This window comes from Carcharodon carcharias, chromosome 8 (genome assembly GCF_017639515.1).
Source record: "Carcharodon carcharias isolate sCarCar2 chromosome 8, sCarCar2.pri, whole genome shotgun sequence".
NCBI lineage: Eukaryota > Metazoa > Chordata > Chondrichthyes > Lamniformes > Lamnidae > Carcharodon > Carcharodon carcharias.
The window spans coordinates 41,707,034-41,725,068 of record NC_054474.1 but is presented as its reverse complement, the minus strand read 5'-3'; the positions used below and the strand labels follow the sequence as shown (position 1 = coordinate 41,725,068).

General features: G+C 39.8%; 1 protein-coding gene across 4 annotated transcripts in view; it reads right to left on the bottom strand.

Moving 5' to 3' along the window:
• Positions 1-15,414, bottom strand: part of ddx46 (DEAD (Asp-Glu-Ala-Asp) box polypeptide 46) — a 69,487-nt gene extending 54,073 nt beyond the window's left edge. For 2 of the 4 annotated variants that reach the window (XM_041193460.1, XM_041193461.1), the window contains exons 1-6: positions 15,262-15,414; positions 9,828-10,019; positions 7,702-7,740; positions 5,907-6,035; positions 3,988-4,075; positions 1,942-2,107 (exon numbers count right to left, since the gene is read on the bottom strand). In XM_041193460.1, coding sequence (XP_041049394.1) covers positions 1,942-2,107; positions 3,988-4,075; positions 5,907-6,035; positions 7,702-7,740; positions 9,828-10,019; positions 15,262-15,278 — 631 coding nt within the window. In that variant the 5' untranslated portion in view covers positions 15,279-15,414. The remainder of the gene's footprint in view (positions 1-1,941; positions 2,108-3,987; positions 4,076-5,906; positions 6,036-7,701; positions 7,741-9,827; positions 10,020-15,261) is intronic. The other 2 variants (XM_041193462.1, XM_041193463.1) reach the window with 1 other exon arrangement.
• Positions 15,415-18,035: the final 2,621 nt, after the last annotated feature.

Genomic DNA, 18,035 nt, shown 5'->3' with positions numbered 1-18,035 from the left:
GATAGACAGATTTTTAATTAGTAACAGGTTGTAAGGTTATGGGGAAAGGGGGGAAATTGGAACTGAGGCCGAAATAAGTTCAGCCATGATCGTATTGAATGGCAGGGCAGGATCGAGGCGCTGAATTGCCTACTCCTGCTAGTTCTTATGTTCATGAGCCAGTCTTAAAATTTCATTCTGATATCCAGACAGAATTACTACCTGATGAACTTTGACACACTTCTCATCTGCAGGGACATGAAGTGGTCTCCATTTCCACATTAGTACACTGTGGAATGTGTTCTGCCTCAGTCTCAGAATAAGCTATCTGATATAGTTTTTTTAATTCTGGATCCTTTTGCTGTAACTCCACTAACTTCGATTGGCTAAACACCGCAGCCTCATTCTCTCTAATCATCTCCTCCTGAGCAATGTTTTCAAAAATAGATTCAGCCAACTGAGCTTCAGCATACTCTCCATCTTTTAGATTCTCCCTCCTGTCTAAGTTTGCACGCCTGTGATCTTGTCACCACACAGTCTGGAAACAATTCAGGATGCTCTTTTTGTAAAACCTCTAGTCAATATTTGAAATCCAGCTATATCGTTCCTAAAATAAACTGAACCCCTGCAATGGGCAATTTCTCCAACACTCCAACAATTATTTCTCCTATTTTCAAATCATTTTTCTTGTCCCTGATGTTTATCAGCGAAAGTTTAGGATCATAAGAAAGAGACTTAATCAGGCATTTGTTGGGAAGAGAGAAAGAAACTCTATGGGATTAATGGTTTAGGTCATTGAAGGTAGAAAGGACTTTTGAAAATGTAACGAAAATTATGATTAAGGAAGAATTTAGAAATAATATTCCAGTAATCATCAAAACTTATTTAGACAAAAGACAAAGTTAAAAGATCAGAAAAGCTGCTGTTTTCGTTGATACTTGTGATATTTCACACGGACAGTGTGGCATAGGGGTATTGTCACTGGACTAGTATTTCAGTGACCCAGAGTAATTCTCTGGGGACCCCAGGTTCGAATCCCACAACAGCAGAGAGTGAAATTTGAGTTCAATAAAGATCTGGAATTAAAAGTCTAATGATGACCACAAAGCCATTGCCAATTGCCATAAAAACCCTCCTGGTTTCCTTAGGCAAGGAAATCTGCTATCTGGCCTACAGCAACTAGGGATAGGCAATAAATGCTGGCTTAGCCAGTGGCGCTCAGAGTATATTAAAAAAAATTAGTATTGCCCTTTGAACTACTTTGTAGTCTGCAGATTGTTCTTCTGATAAGCTTATGTGCACATTCATAGCTGTGCCTACATATTCTGGGTGTTATAACTTCCCTGCGAACAGTGGCATTCCCAAGTTTAAGAGGAAACTGTTCACCCCAAGTGGACAAGAGCTGCCTAAGTAAGGCAGCAGTACTTAATATGTGGAAATTTATAGGACAAAATTCAACCCAACCAGTCCAAGTTGACATTTATCCTCCGTGCGAGCAAATAATTCAAATCATGTTCACCCAATGCTTCCCTTATCCCTTCTACCTCTTTTCGTTCTCCACCCATCCAACCTAATCTTGAGTATTGATCTAGTTTCTACTTCAAACAATAATCCGGGAAACATTTTCCAAATGCGATGTTCAATCAAGGGCTTATCTACCTGCCCAAGTTAGACGTAAAATCTTCCCAGGCGCTAGCTGAAGAAGAATAGGGGAGTTCTCCTGATGTCTTAGCCTGCATGCTTCCCTCGCTGACATTAGCAAAACAGTCACTATCCTTCTTCAACCACCGGTATCAAAACCAGATTAACTAGTCATTCACACTTTTTCATTGGTTGTGGGATCTCCCTGGGCATTAAATGGTTGTCATGTTTGCGAATGTAACAAAGGTCACTGCAATTCAAAGTAACTCACTGCAAGTGAATCTGTTTTCAAGATCACAAAGAACCTATTAAGAATTTTACCATCATCATCCTCAAGACTCCATTTTTTGCCCTGTTTCATCTCTTCAAGTTCTCTCTTTATTTCACCAATATTTTCAACGACCTTTTTGCGTTGTTCTTCCCTCCACTTTTCAACTCGTTCTTTCCGTTTTCTCATTTCCTCCTCCAATTTGCTTTGTTCAAAATTCTATTAGAATTCAAGATATTTTGAAAGTTAAATTCAATTAAGTTCACTAAGGCAAAACAACTTGTCCAGATAGTCATTAGTCTTCTCTCTGTAAATACAGTGCTATCTAATTAGTTAGCACCAGCCACATATGGATAATTGGAGTCCTGACGTAGCTAATTGCATTTCTAAAATAAAAAATGAGTAATAGTGATCACCCTTTGGGCATAAGATTTTAATATTCACATTTGCACAACATATGCATGCTAAAAGGGATGCAGGAAAAGACAAAACTAGGTGTATATGTGCACAAATCATTGCAGGGCAGGTTGAGGAAGTGATTAAAAAGGCATATGGGATCCTGGGTTTTATAAATGGAGGTATAGAGAATGAAAACAAGTAACTTATGATGTACCTTTGTGAAACACAGGTTTGCCTCAACTCGGATATTGTGTCCAATCCTGTGTACAACACAGGGATAAGGGACTTCAGCTACATGGATAGATTGGAGAAGCTGCGTTGTTCTCCTTAAAAAGAAAGCCGAAAGGAGATTTGATGGAAGTGATCAAAATCATGAGTGGTCTGGACAGAGAAGATAGAGAGAAACTGTTCCTGTTGGTGTAAGGGCAAGGAACCAGATTTAAAGTGATTAGCCATAGATGATCTGGGTTGAACTGCCTGAGGGTAATGGAGGCAGGTTCAATCATGGCTTTCAAAAGAGAATTGGATAAGCACATGACAAAAAGGAAATCACATGGCTGTGGGGAAAGGATAGGGAAGTGGGACTAGTCGAGTTGCTTTTAGAGAGCAGGCAAAGGCACAATGAGCTGAAAGACCTCCTATGTGATAACCATTTTATGATTCTTTGTGCACTTGTGGTAAAATGGCAAGATGAAAATCAGACCATGAAAGTGATTTACTATTACCTGTATCTTTATTTCTATGGTCACTTGCTAAACTGGTGTGTGGCACAGGTGAAAAAGGGCAGACTACAGCACCGTGCAAACACCATCAACATTGTATGGGCAGACAGCTGTCAGTTCAATCAGTTGGAATAAATGCTACAGGCCAGAAGAAAGCAAGCCTAATGAATATCGAGCAGCTCCAACAGTGCATGTCATGGCAAAGGGCAAGCAGCAACCCATCATTCTGGACAGAGAGCAGGGGTAGGTTTGGCACATCTCATGTGAATCAACATTCTTAGCAATTACTCTGGTGAAGTTGAAATGCTGCTTACAACTGCTGGATTAAAAACCTTGATGCAGCTCTTAAAGGTGCTGTGTCTGATCAATTGAAGTTAGAATTCCAAACTTTGGTAAAGAAGAAAGAATGGAAAGGTTTGTTATGAATGGTGGTAGGTTTACAATTCGATGCATACTGTGTATTGAATGAACATTATATCTAAAAATAAAGCACATGGCAAAAACAATGTCTCTGCAGCAACACCTATAACTCACCAGCAATTTAGAGTTAATAATCTAATTGTGAGTTTAAGCCCTGCCCCAGAAACTTGAGCACATAATCCAGGATGAAACTTCAGTGCAGAATTGAGCATAGTCCCCAACTGTCAGAGGCGCCATCAAATGGATGAGACTTTGTATGCCCTCCTAAGACTACACAAAAGGTTCCATGGCACTGTGCAAAGAACAGTAGGAAGTTTACATGGTAGCTTGGTCAACAGTAATTCCTCAACCAACACCAAAAGCTGACTAACTGGTCATTTATTTCATTGCTGATGTTTGTGGGTGTTTGCTGCAAGAAACTTGCTGCCATGTTTCTCTACAGTACAACAGCAAATACACTCCAAAGGTACTTCATTGGCTATAATGCACTTTGGGACACCTTAAGGTTGTGAAAGATGCTATTTAAATAACAGTTCGCTCTTTCTATCTCACACTTACACTGACATCTTTGTCATCATCTTTCTCCTCCTTTTTCTTCTCTTTAACAGCCTCACTGGTGACTTCTACACGGTCTTTCGATTTTGATCTGAAAAATGCACGTAATGTAATTCCTAGATACACTGGGGATCAGTCTGATGTGAACAACCTTAAACTGAATAACTTGAGTTAGTAACTTCCATAGGCACTAATAGCTTAATGACTCTTTCATTTAATGGTCATTCTATTTTCTTGAAGTAATTTTGTACTCAATTTAATGAAATAAACTAAAGACAGAAAATATTGGAAACATTCAGCAGGTCAGGAGCATCCGCGCAGAGCGAAACAGGGTTAATGTTTCAGATCAATGACCTTTTGTGTCCTGACAAAGGTTGCTAAAGTTAACTCTGCTTGTCTGTCTCTCTCTCTCTCTTCATAAATGCTACCTGTATCAGTTATTTCCAGTATTTTCTGTCTGATCTGCTCAGTATTTCCAGCATTTTCTTTCAACATCCACAGTACTTTGCTTCCATATTAATAAATTATAATTTCAAACACTCGCATCAGTTCTCTCAAGTTGAGCATAGTTCAATGCAAAATAAAACCCCTTTTATTCCAGAAGTTTTTTAACTTTGCAGAGAACATTGCATACCAAAGAGCGTCAGAAAACATAAGTAGTTTAAACTAATGCTCCTTAGTTCATACACAATTAAAAATTCTGAAAACAACAGATCCAGGATTTATTCACTAATGAAGCTGTGGGATTAAAAATAAGGCCTCAAACTTCTGGGCCCAAAAACAGTTGCCTAGGCTTCTACACAGGAGATCCATATAGTCTTGCCCAAACCATGTACATCAACTGGAACATTAGAGCCTGTGTGCAATAGCATTTTTCATAACTATGGTGTTGTGAACGATTGCCAATTTAATGTTGCCAAGGGGTATATCCATATCTAGCAATAACTAGGTTAAGACTGACCAAACCCATTCTACATCATAGCCAATGGAAGAGATTTTATTCCATCAGCCAAAGCTAGATTCAACTCGGGTTCCAGTAGTAAAAAGTCAATCAGTAGATTGGCACCTCATTTTTAGGTATGCCTGATGCTGTTCCTGGCATGCACTCCTGCACTTCTCATTGAATCTAAGTTGATCCCTTGGCTTGATAGTAATGAACTTGCCAGGCCATGAGGTTGCAGATTGTGATTGAATATAATTTTGCTGCTACTGATGGTCTGCAGTGTCTCATGGATGTCCAGTTTTCAGCTGCTAGATCTGTTCGAAATCTAACCCATTTAGCATGGCAGTAGTGCCACACAAAACGATGAATGGTATCCTGAGGGTGAAGATATGACTTTGCCTGCACAAGGACTATTTGGTGGTCACTCCTACCAATATTGTCACAAGCAGATGCATCTGCAACAAGTAGATTGCTGAGGCAAAGGTCTCAGACAGATGATTCCCCAGAACTAACAGAATAAGTGACAGGCTCATGTTGTGTATGGAGAATGTACTAAAGAATGGTTAACTGAAGTAATGGTAATTAAATGTTTCCATACACTGTCACCCATTGGAACTTTTACAGGCAAGCATCAGCATGATGTCATTGGCATGTTTAAATTAGCAGGTAGAGCAATAAAAAATGTTCAAAATGAACTAGTTATTAAAAATATACAATTTTTATAAATTGCCCAAATAATTGGGATATTGAATTATCAATACAGCCCTTTGATTTAGGCTAATGATTATTGAAACTGAATCCCTTTCCAGTGATAGAAGAAAGAGGCTCATTTCAACTGAACGCATATAAGCTCTCATGAACAAGGGTTTTGCACCTAAACCCACTTGCAATTTCAACCAAAGAATAAATTTTGATCTTTAATTGCTTAATTTGATATTCTAAATGGTTATATTATACCCACTATCTTGTGAGCCAATACCTTCTTTCCTTGCTCTTACTGCGGCTTCGAGAGCGTGGTTGAGAGTGTGATCGACGGCTCCTACCTCTGCTTACTGATCGCCGTTTTTCTCGACTGCGGGATCTCCGCCTCTCTCGACTCCTGGATCGTCTACAAGATGGAAGTGTTTGATTTTAATTACTGGAAAAACAAGAGCCAATCATCTTAGCACAGCTCTTCACTTAATTAGCTTACTGTCAAATGCAGTTACAACTTGGTGGAAATCTAAATATTTCAAACTATTTAAACTGATCTTGTACAATCAAATCTAAGTGCAAACGGGTATACATCTTTCTTAAACTCCAAATAACTTTCAATTTAGTACTGCATTAGCAACTATCACATGCAAATCTGTTTTACAGGTAATTTTTTCTATCTTCCTCAACCAACTGCATACAATAGGACCCTGCTGCAGAAACATATTAAATCAATATACATTTTCAATATTGTACTGCATTGAAAAGTTATTTTAAGAGCAACAAAAACCTAAGTTTGAGTTAGAAACAAAATATATCCTGAATGGTATAAAGATGAAAGTACTTGCATTTATCTAAAAGTCATTCGCAATCTTAGGATGCTAATGCGCTTCACAGACAAAGTACTTTTCATGTGTATTCACCATTGTAAAGTAGGCAAACGCAGCAGTCAATTTGCACTTGGCAAGGTCCCACAAACAGCAATGAGATAAATTACCAGATCATCCATTTTTGGTGATGTTGGTTGAATAAATGCTGGCTGAGTGTTAAATGCTGGCTGGGATACTAGGACAAATTCACTGCCCTTCTTTGAAAAATGCCATAGGGTTATTTATGTGTATCTGAGGGAACAGACAGGGTTTTGGTTTAATCTAAAAGATGGCACCTCAAGGAATGCAGTAGTGCGTTAGTCCTGTACTGACGTTTCAATCGATGTTATGTGCTCAAGTCTCTAGAATGGGGACTGAACCCACAACTCTCTGACTGAAAGGTGAGAGCACTAGCATTGAACCAAGGCTAACAACTCAGCCCAGATCCTGCAGTAGTAATTATGGTGAAACTCAGTGTTTGCCATCATTACTCCTTTGAAACTGACAGAAACCTATGGAGATTGCATGTGTGCAGTTAAATGTCGAAATCCAGAAGTTGCTGTCAGTGATTCTATGCCTGCCCATAGTGTGCACCGTTAAAAACCCCCAGACTGCAATCATAAAGAAATCACTGAACCGATGAGAACTTGCCCTTGTATGGTAACAATCTCAATGTAAAAACCCTTGAAAAAGATATACCTTGTGGAAATAGGTGTAACTGGGTTTCTAATAGCGTACTAAGTTCATAATTACTGCTAAACATTTGCCTCACTGACCCCAGAAAACTAATTCTATATTTTCGGAATGTCAAATTTCTCCATTACGGTAAAAAAAAGTTCACTTTTAAAATAATTTGTTTCAAAAACATTCATTATATTTCAGCTTCTTCCTTAATTCCCAATCATTTATCTTGCTTTATCAAATTTTAATTAAAAGTGAAGGATAATCAGTATACTTTACTTCCTGATTTGCTGTCTGTGAGAATATTTCAATGTGATTGGCTGCTTACCCTCCTTGATGGCATCACTGTTGCTGGATGCCTGGACATCCCCTTGACTTGGCGCCAGATTAAGGCTGACGTTGGGGAAGGGGAAATCCACGCCACAGAGATCACAGGATCTTTGTGGGCAGCTTTCTTCGGTGTCAGCGGTCAGCTAACCGCTAAATCCAGGCCCTAATGTTAGGTTAAAGTTTAAATTGCTATCTACTCACTTTGATATGACCACTGACATTCTGCATCTCTGTGGTATTCTGTGTAAGATAAAATTAAACAATTGGAAAGAAAGTGGAAAATCATACAGTCAAAACCAAGTTATATTCAGCTTTACATCTTGCATTGGAATATATAAAATGGACTAAAAATTCATGGTTTTTCCAGGGACTCAGTGCAGCTGCTTTCTGTTCCACTAATTAGGGACAATAATCACATATTTATATTGCACATTTTATATTTATATTTTCTAGGTTCCCAAAACGATGGAATCCTATTCATATAGCCACGCCACAATCCAAAACATCTGAACAACAAAAAGAAACAGAGGGACAATCACCAGGCACTGCTCTGGTAACAGCCAGCTTCAGAACAACATTGGCATTGGTTTGGTTGCCGAACAACCTCTTAGTCAGGGATGGAACATCAGATAAGTTGACCCCCAAAAAATTACTGCAGAAAAGAAAGAATCATCTATTAAATACCATCAAACACAAGCCCATGTCCATCAGATGTTATTTTAATCACTATAAACGTTAATCCGTCATGTTCAATAACAGATTGATCACAGTTGTGGAAAACAGATCAGGTGCATTCTACACTACTACATAGACTTAAGGAGCCCATTTAATCCTTGACTGAGGGGGTATACAGTAATGCATGGGGAAACCCGACATTCATGCAAACTATGTTTATTTCAATATTTACTGAGTATAATGAATGTGCCAGAACATTTTATACTAAAAAAGCAACAGAGCGCTGATCAAAGTACTCTGCAATGACACAAATTAAACAGCAATCTATGCCACAATCTAGTAAAACATACACTGAAATATTCATTATATTCTCAATGGAGGGTGCTGTTCACAGAGGAATTTTCTTCCAGAAATGTGAGCCAACATTCTCGTACAAATAAAATGAATCCCAAAATGTTAGTATTAACAGCAATAGTAGAGAGATAGTATGGATTACAATGGGTCATTGGGTAGATAAAACAGCTCACTTCAGTAACCCTGTGTATTTCTTTCTCTGCATATTATAAAATGTGCCCATGCTTTAAATCATATTTATGAAATTTATTTTCTACATTTATAGCAACCATAAATTACAATTAAAGCAAACTAAGCTACTAAAGAGTATCTCTGCCTTATTAAAAATCCTGTCATAGCCCTTAAACAGCTAACATTCAATGCACTAAAAGATAGCAAGCAACAACAAATTTTATAGCTTATAGAATTAGTAACTATATTATATATGCATATTTATAGTTTCACCATCATTGGTCATCAACCTAAGTATCAATGAATCAAATCAATGTACTATCTCAAAATTGCACAGATGAACCATTATTTCACATCTAATGGGTTTATGTAGTGGAATAATCAAACACTTTCTGTTTTTATTTCAGAATCTGGCATCCAAATATTTTACTTATAGCAGCAAAATAAAAGTATGATGCTAGACACTGAAAAGTCAGTCAATAATAACTTACATAGCTATTATCTCACCTAGTTACCATGTCAAATTAGATTAAGGGATAGGCACACATTTAATAAATGGGTCTTTTAATCTGGATACCATGGTATAGGTACACAATGCCCAGTATATGCATACTACTGCTACTGTTCAAAAGGTCACTCAATAACTACTTTGCAACTTCTGTGACTGAGTGAAAATATATAGTCAAATTTAAAATAAAGGGTACAAATGATAACATTTTACTTAAACTGGAAAAACCCAAAAGGAAAACTCAAGTAAGCAATAGAAAAATATTTGTTGCAATTTAAGAGGAATAAATGGTTAAGTAAATAATGAGAGTATATCATAAGAGTAAGTTGCCTATTGGATTTAGCATCCACTAACAGGATATTTCCCCGTTCATCAATATTTTGCTGTGGTCAGCATCAAGTTAATTTCAGGTTTCCTACTGTTCTTTGTGTTCCAAAATGTCTAGACTCGAGCTATTAGCTAGCTTTCTCATTTAGTCAGTCAATACTAAAATATATGGTGACTTAAGGCTTCCAAAGAAAATTAGTTTTGAGGCTTTTACAATGTTTGTGGTGATCCTTCCCACAACAATGAACAAACAACGCCGTTTACTCATTTTGCAAAACATTAACATCCTCACCTGAGCCGTTTCCTTTCCCGTGATCTTGACCGTCTCCTGTCTCGACTACGAGAACGATCTCTTCTCCGGTCACGTTCTCGGCTGCGTGAGCGACCTCTGATATCCCCGAGTTTGGACCGCTTCTCAGCGGGTGAACGACTTCTGGAGCGACTTCCAGAACGCCCACGCGATGCAGATCGCTTCCGATAATGCCTAGAGAAATGCAGATTAACCTTAGCTTTCACAAAACAGATACGGATAAGAAGAAAACTTTGGTCATCCTTGGGTCATCTATGCAGAAAGGGTGCCACCTCCTGAAATAAATCTCAACTGAAACTCAAAACTTTCTGCTTTCTGGTGCTAAGTTACTGGATGAATAGTCTGAGAACATACATTCAAATTCCATCATGGCAGTCTGAAAATTTGATTTCCGTTTTAAAAATCTCAAAATATGAAACTTGTACCAGTAAAAGTCTAGCTGTTGGAACATCCCAATAGTTTACTTAAATGCTTTAGATAAGTAAATCTGTTATTCTGTGCATCCTGCAGTCCCACACCAAAGTGACTCTTAACTGGCCTCTAAAGTGATCTGGTCAGTCACTCCAGTTACATCAAATCACTACAACTGCAGTGGTTCATGAAGGCCCACTGCCTTCCCAGTGGATCTAGGGCGAGCAATAAATAGAATCACAGAATCCTGTAGCTCAAGAGGTTAATCAACCCATTATGTCTTTATCAGCTCTTTGAAAGGACTATCCAATTAGACCCACACCACTGTTCTATTCCCACACCCTCACAAATGTTCCTGCTTCAAGTGTTTATCCAATTTCTTACAAGAGTTTCTATTGAATCTGTATTCACCAGCCTTTCAAACAGCATATTTCAGATCATAAGAATTCCCTGCATGAGAACCCATTCCCCACCCCTGATTTTAAGATAATTGGCAAAAGAACAAAGTTCTCTGGTTATCGAATATCTTGCAGCTTCTATCCAGGCTATTAAAATCTTTCACACTTTGAACACTTTTATTAAATTCTCCCTCAACGTTCTCTGTTCTAAGGAGAAAAATCCAAGTTCTCTGGTCTCTTCACAACTGAAGTGCCACACCCATAATCCTATTCTAGTAAATCTCCTCTACCCTTTAAGGGCTTCAATTCATTCCAATGGTATAATGTCAGTGATTTATAAAACTTTTGCGTACATTCTTCGTTTTTGTACTCTACGCTTGCATTTACAAGCCCCAGGATCCTGTACACATTTTTTTTTTAAAAGCCTTATCAAATCGCCCTGTCATCTTCAAAGATTTGGGTATATGAACTTCAGATCTCCCTGTTCCTGCTTTTTAAAGTGGTACCATTTCATTTATATCTCCTCTACTCATCCTTCCTTCTAAAATTCTCTCACTTCTCTGCATTAAATTTAATTGCTTATGGTTCTGTCCATTTAATCAGTCTAAATGCATAAGCTTAAATACATTTCCAAATTTTCTGTCATCTGCAAACTTTCAAATTTTGATCTTTTACCCAAGTTCTAGTCATTTATATCAAAAGGAACTGCAACCCTAATAACTATCCCTGGGAGATACCACTGTAAACTTCCTTCAGTCTGAAAAACAATTGTTCACCATGACCCCTTTGCTATCTGTCCCTTAGCCAATTTTGTGTCTATACTACCATAGCCCCTTTAATTCCATAAATTTTAGTTATGCTAACAAGTCAATTTTGTGGCACCTTATGAAAACCTTTTAAAAGTCATCACCATCAATTGCACGATCTTTATCAAGCCTCTACATTATTTCAATTAAGAACTTAATCATGATTGTAAGATGCAACATGCTTTTAACAAATCCAAACAAGAATTCCTCCACCTCCTTACCCATTATATTGTTTTCCCCCAGTTCATATTACAATTTTATTGTTTTCACAAATTTCTGAAATTTGCTTGCAGATTTGAACACCCTTTGCCTTCATACCGTTTGATGGGCTGTAGGATACACACAGCAGCATAACTGCTCCTCAACCCTAATCAGATAATTTGGTTTGAACCCTCAAGCCTTTTAAGGGTTATAATATTCCCCCTACTTTTTTTCTTTCCCTATTTCTCTTGAATACACTGTGAGCAGGAGCGTTTAGTTTCCACTTCTGCCCTGGGATTAGCCAGCGCTCCGTTACTGACACTATATCATACACTCCACAAGGCAGCTCGTGCCTGCAGCTCATCAACCATAATTGTTATGTTCCATGCATTTATGCACATGGGTTCCAAGCCTCTGTTAGGCTGCTTTTCATTTCTCCCTCCTGATTCCACCACTTTCAGGATTCCGCTATTCTAACACTGTTTGTCTCTCCCAGTTTTCTGTGCGTCTTGTTTCTCCTCTGATACTTTATCCTGGTTTTCCTCCCCTTGCCAATTAGTTAAAATTCCCCCACCCTCAAGTGAACCTTTTCTGCACTGTTTCTAATGTTATTATATCCTTTCCCAAGTAAAGAGACCAAAACGGTATACAGTATTCCAGTTGTGGTCTCAATTGTAGAAAAACTTCCCTTCTTTTATATTGCATTTCCCTTGCAATAAACAACAACATTCCATTTGCCTTCCTAATCACTTGCTGTACCTGTACACTAACTGTTTGTGATTCATGTACTAGGACACCCAGATCCATTTGTACCACAGGGTTTTGCAATCTCTCTCCATTTAAATAATATAATGCTTTTCTCTTCTTCTTGCCAAACTGGACGAGTTCACATTTTCGCACATTATACTCTATCTGCCGTTTTTTTGCCCACTCACTTAGCCTATCTAAATCCCTTTGTAGGCTTTTTATGACCTCCTCACAATTTACTTTCCTACCTATCTTTGCGCCATGTGCAAATTTAGCAACTACACATTCATCCAAGTAATTTATACAGATTGTAAAAGGTTGAGGCCTCAGCATTATAATAAATAAAAGCAAAAAACTGCAGATGCTGGAAATCCAAAACAAAAATAAAAATACCTGGAAAAACTCAGCAGGTCTGGCAGCATCTGCAGAGAGGAACACAGCTAACGTTTCGAGTCCGTATGACTCTTCAACAGAACACCTCAGCATTGATCCTTGTGGCACTCCACTAGTTACAGATTGCCAACTCAAAAAGATCCATTTATCCCTACTCTCTGCTTCCTGTTAGCTAACCAATCTTCTATCCATGCTCATGTTTCCATCTACACCATGAGCTCTTGTTTTGTGTAGCAACCTTAGATGTGGCACCTTATCAAATGCCTTTTGGAAATCCAAGTACACCACAGGTTCCCCTTTATCCACATTAGAATTCTTTGAGGAAGTAACAAGTATTGAATCAGTCAAACATGATTTGTAGCCTTCCCTCCTCTACCATTTATCCAGCAACACATTAATCTGCTTTACCCAGCCTTGCCAGTGAAAACCGGGAGTTATATTTTGCCAATATAACAACTTTAATAACATGGAATTTTACATTTTCTCTTTCATAAAGTTTGCTTTTGGAGAGTGGTCATGAGATTTGGCAGAACTGGGATTGGGTCCCAGAGTTTGCTAACAGTAGGGGTGGCAGCTCCTGCAGTTTGAGGAATAGTTAGTGGAATAGAAGAGCAACAAGACATCTTAGTGTTTGGAAGCACTGTAGAGAAGCATGGTTGTCAGTGATGTGTTTGTCGAAATGTCTGTGTGCATGCGGGCATGCAAACTTGGTCTTGAACCCTTAGACCATGAAAAGATAGATGTTTGGAGAACTGGGAGTGCAATGTGGCATTTGATTGACCAATGGATTCCTATGGACTGGCAACACAAATGGCTCTGGAGAATGAGAGAAGAAAACTCGAAGATATGGTAGAAGTATGGAATGGGGAGGGGAAAGTGGACTAACAGGAACCTGCACAGCCAGTGATACCCTCCATTGGCCAATGCAAAATCAGAATATGTTGTTTTAGTGTTTTAATTTGTTTCAGTTAAAATGCATGAAATTAACAATTAAGGCTTTTGAAGCGCCTTTCTAGCACCGACAGGATAGTGATATTAAATCACTCAATGCTGAGCGCTATACAAACGAGGGGCTGATAGTCACCCATTTCTGAATTCTCTAGTTTCTAAATACGTTTATTTTAATGTCTCCAATCAAGCAATGCCTTTGATGTATGTATACATCTTTATCAAAAGTCATGCAAAGTAATCAAAATCTCAAAAGTCTAAGAAAGGAGCTAGTAAAGCCTGATTACAAACTAAACAAAAATGCATCTGTATTTATTTCTTAGCAAGCTGAATTAGTAATGCATCTGAACATCCCCGCGTGGAGGTTAGCTAGATACAAAAATAAACTTGCTCCCCTTCCAAACCTTCCATTTGAACATGGCTTTTGCTGACGCATATCGCTAAACCTCTATAAATCTACCATAATCTATAGGCAATTAAACTCAGGTTTAGCATCTAACTACTATTACTTGATTTTTATCCACTTCCCAACTTTGGGGCCATCTTACAAGTAGACAGAAACAGCTCTCCAAAGAAAGACTTGCATCTCCATCACCAGAGAAAATCCAAAAGCACTTTACAGCCAATCAAATATTTTTGAATTGCAGTCACTATTGTAATGTAGGAACTGCTGCAGCCAATTTGCACATAGCAAGCTTGCACAAACAATTATGTGATAATGACCATAATCTATGATATTGATTGAGGGACAAATATTAGCCACGACACCCTATGCTCTTCTTTAAAATAGTGCTATGGGAATTTTTGCATCCACCTGAGAGAGCAGGTAGGTCCTCAGTTTAGTGTCTCATCGAAAAGACATCACCCCTGACAGTGCAGTGCTCCCTCAATAGTGCATTACATCATCTTAGATTTTTGTGCTCAAGTTCTGGAGTTGGATTTGAACCCACAATCGTGTGACTCAGACGTGGGCCCAGCTGACAGGGTAATACAAACAATTACAAAGTTGTTTCGTCTGTGGAGCTGAACAAGTGAACCATGAGTGGTTTTTCAAACACAAAGGATATCACACCTTTCCCAATCCTAGTTTCACTTGATACCTACATACATGCACTCTTTACCTGGTACAGGAATCTCACCAGGTTTTTATCCGAACTCAGGGAAACCATGTTCAACTATCATTCCCCATTGCCGTGGCTAACATCAGCTTGATCAGTACACGTCAGAAACGTGGAGCCCCCCGCCCGCCTTGGACACTCATTCCAGACATGGAAGGAGGCAAATGCAATATTCCCCGAAATTGACATAATCTAAGGGTTTTTTTTTTTGTTTGCTGGAGGAGACCGTGGGGAATCGTTTCCGAAAGCGCATGGGGTGGGTGAAGAGTAGGTGCAGCGGGCCAGCTGGGAGACTACCAGGGCCTACTCCATCAGGCTGCCTCCCTCGCTACCGCCCCTCCGACCGCGCTGCCCGCCATTAACCAGCCGCCGCAAGGCGCACATTCATCTGTACCTGGATTCCCTGCCCATTCCTGACGGTCAAAGGCAACAAAAGCACCAAATCTCCACCTCCGCCACAATCCCGGGAGGAAGGGTCGCACGGCAGGAGTCAGGAAGGAAGCGAAAAGAGCCCGACTCCCGGCACCGGCGCCCCCCGCCGCCCGGAGGCCTAAATGTCACTGCATCTTTCATTGTGACGAAGGGGACAACTGGCATGACCAACAGTCAAACGCTTGTATTTATTTAACGCCTTCTTCTCCTTGATTCTCTCCCCGTACCAAGAGTGACATGAGGCGCACAAAGAATGTACGTCTTTCTCCATAGCTGAGAGGTTTTTCTTTCTCTTGGAACGGATCGCTAGCCTGTCGCCAATTGCAGTATAAAGTGATAAAACTTCTCAAGCTGTTTCGCAGGAGTATCCTAGAACAAAATATGACACTGAGCCACAAAAGGAAATGTTAGGTCAGATGACCAAAAGCTTGGTCAAAGAGGAAGGTTTTAAGGAGTGTCTTAAAGGAGGAAAACAAGAATGTGAGACAGAAAGGTGTAGAGAGGGTGTTCCAGAGCCTGGGGCCGAGAAAGGCACTGTGACCAATGGTAGAGCAATTCAAATTGAGGATGCTTAAGAAGCCAGAATTAGAGGAATGCAGATATCTTGGAGGCTTGTGGGGTTGGAGGAGAGTACGGAGATAGGGAGGGATTTGAAAGCAATGATGAGATTTTAAAATCAAGCTGTTGCTTGACTGGGAGCCAATGCACAGAGGTGATAGGGGAACAGGACTTGGTGCAGATTTAGACATGGGCAGCAGAGTTTTGGATGAGCTCAAGTTTAAGGAGGGTGGAATATGGGGGACGAGCCAGGAGTGCATTAGTATAGTCAAATGTGGAGGTAACCAAAGCATGAATGAGGGTTACAGCAGCAGATTAGCTGAGACAGGGGCAAAGTTGAGTGATAGTGTACAATGTGCAACCCTGGAGAAATATCATAAGGACATTGAAAAAGATAGTTTTAAAAAATTTCTTTGAACCCTTCTTGTTATCAGATATAAAATTATTGAGAATGGGGAAAAAGGCTGTTTGGCTGACGGTCAAGCATCGTCCAATTGGTTAATGAGTCTATTTGCTTTCCAATCGGCATCACAATGATGGATGTGCTGGCTGATGAATGGCTGGAGTGTGAGGGCAAGTTATCTGAAACCTCCAGGAATACATTTAATCACAGTTGGCAACCCTAATGAGGTTGGAAGCTTATCTCAGGATCAAATATGAACGAAGGTTGTGAACAGACTGGTTTAATCTCAGACGGTTGCCAGGGAGAGGGATGGAGTCAGTATGTAGGGAACATTGATTAGAGCCATTTCAGTATTGTTGCAGGGGCAGAAACCTGCTTGGAGTCAGCAGGTAAAAGAGATCCCATGGTGACATTTTTAATCTCACTTTGACTGTGTGCCATGCTGAAATTTAGCTGGCAGGTAGAGGGTGACAGTGCAGAAGGAAATGGTGAGGAAAGGAGAGGGAAGGGATTGTGGAAGGACAGGAGGGGAAAGAGAGTGAAGAGGAACTGGGGTGAAGATGAACAAGGAGAAGATGATAAACAGGGAGGGGGTGATGATGAATGGGAAGGGCTGAAGAAAAATTAGGAGGGGCTGAAGATGTACAGGGAGGGGGTGAAGAGGAATGGAAAGGTCAGAAAAGCAAGGGAAAGAGGAGTCAGAGAAATGATGGGGAGGGCGACAGGGATATTGGGGAGTGGAAGATGATTGGGGGAAGATGTAAGTGGGACAATGGGGTAGTGAAGATGAACAGGGGCAGAGGGTGGAAGAAAAAAATGATTGAGATTCAGAGAAAAGGAACAAGAGGAGAGAAATGAGTAGGGAAGGTGAGGTGAGGGAACAAATAAGAAATGGTGGAGAGAGAGAAAAGTGCAAGAGAGGGAGGGAAAGGGAATGTGAGGAATGGGGAAGGGAGTGTGCAAGGTAGGTTTGAGGGGAGGGAGAAATGGGATGAGGCAAAGGGCTGGCAGTGGAGGAGGGAGTACTTGGGGGTAAATGGGTCAGAGTCGGAAGGGGAAGAAAGGGGAGCAGTAAGTGCGGATGAAAGGAGATATTAATTATATAAATTAAGCTTAGATGTATATAGATGGAGTACTCATTGGATAATTACTTATACATATATAAAGAGATGCTTAGTGACACTGGTGGTGATTTGTAGAGATAGGTGCTATACATTCATAATGTTTTGCTTTGCGATTAAAACTGAGTAAAGATTGACTCTGGTCTCCTCCTTCACCAACTGGCTGTTAGACGTTTAAGAGGAGAGAAGGAAAAGCGTTGAATGGGGGATGAAATTAAGTCCAATGTTCCTCCTCCTCTTCAGACAGAAGTCTGATTTCTATCTCTTTTTACATTTCAAACCTGTTTTCTAATCTTTCATAAAAGCAAAATACTGCAGATGCTGGAAATCGGAAATAAAAACAGAAAATGTTGGAAAAACTCAGCAGGTCTGGCAGCATCTGTGGAGAGAGAAACAGAGTTAATGCTTTAAGTCCATATAACTCTTCTTCGTGTCCCATGCTAGGCCTCCAGCTTCCTGTCGACAGCCAAGAGCATGTTCAGCTAGATCCGCATTGAGGCCTATTGTGGGCTTGAGGTGAGGAGTAGCCTCAGAGCCAGGGGAAGGTGGGAGGGACAAATGGTTAGAGTACAAGTTGAGCGCGTTGTGGAACCTTCAGGGGACATCTACTTTGTAATAGGGTAACTGGTCCGCACAACAGATAAATCAGTGGTC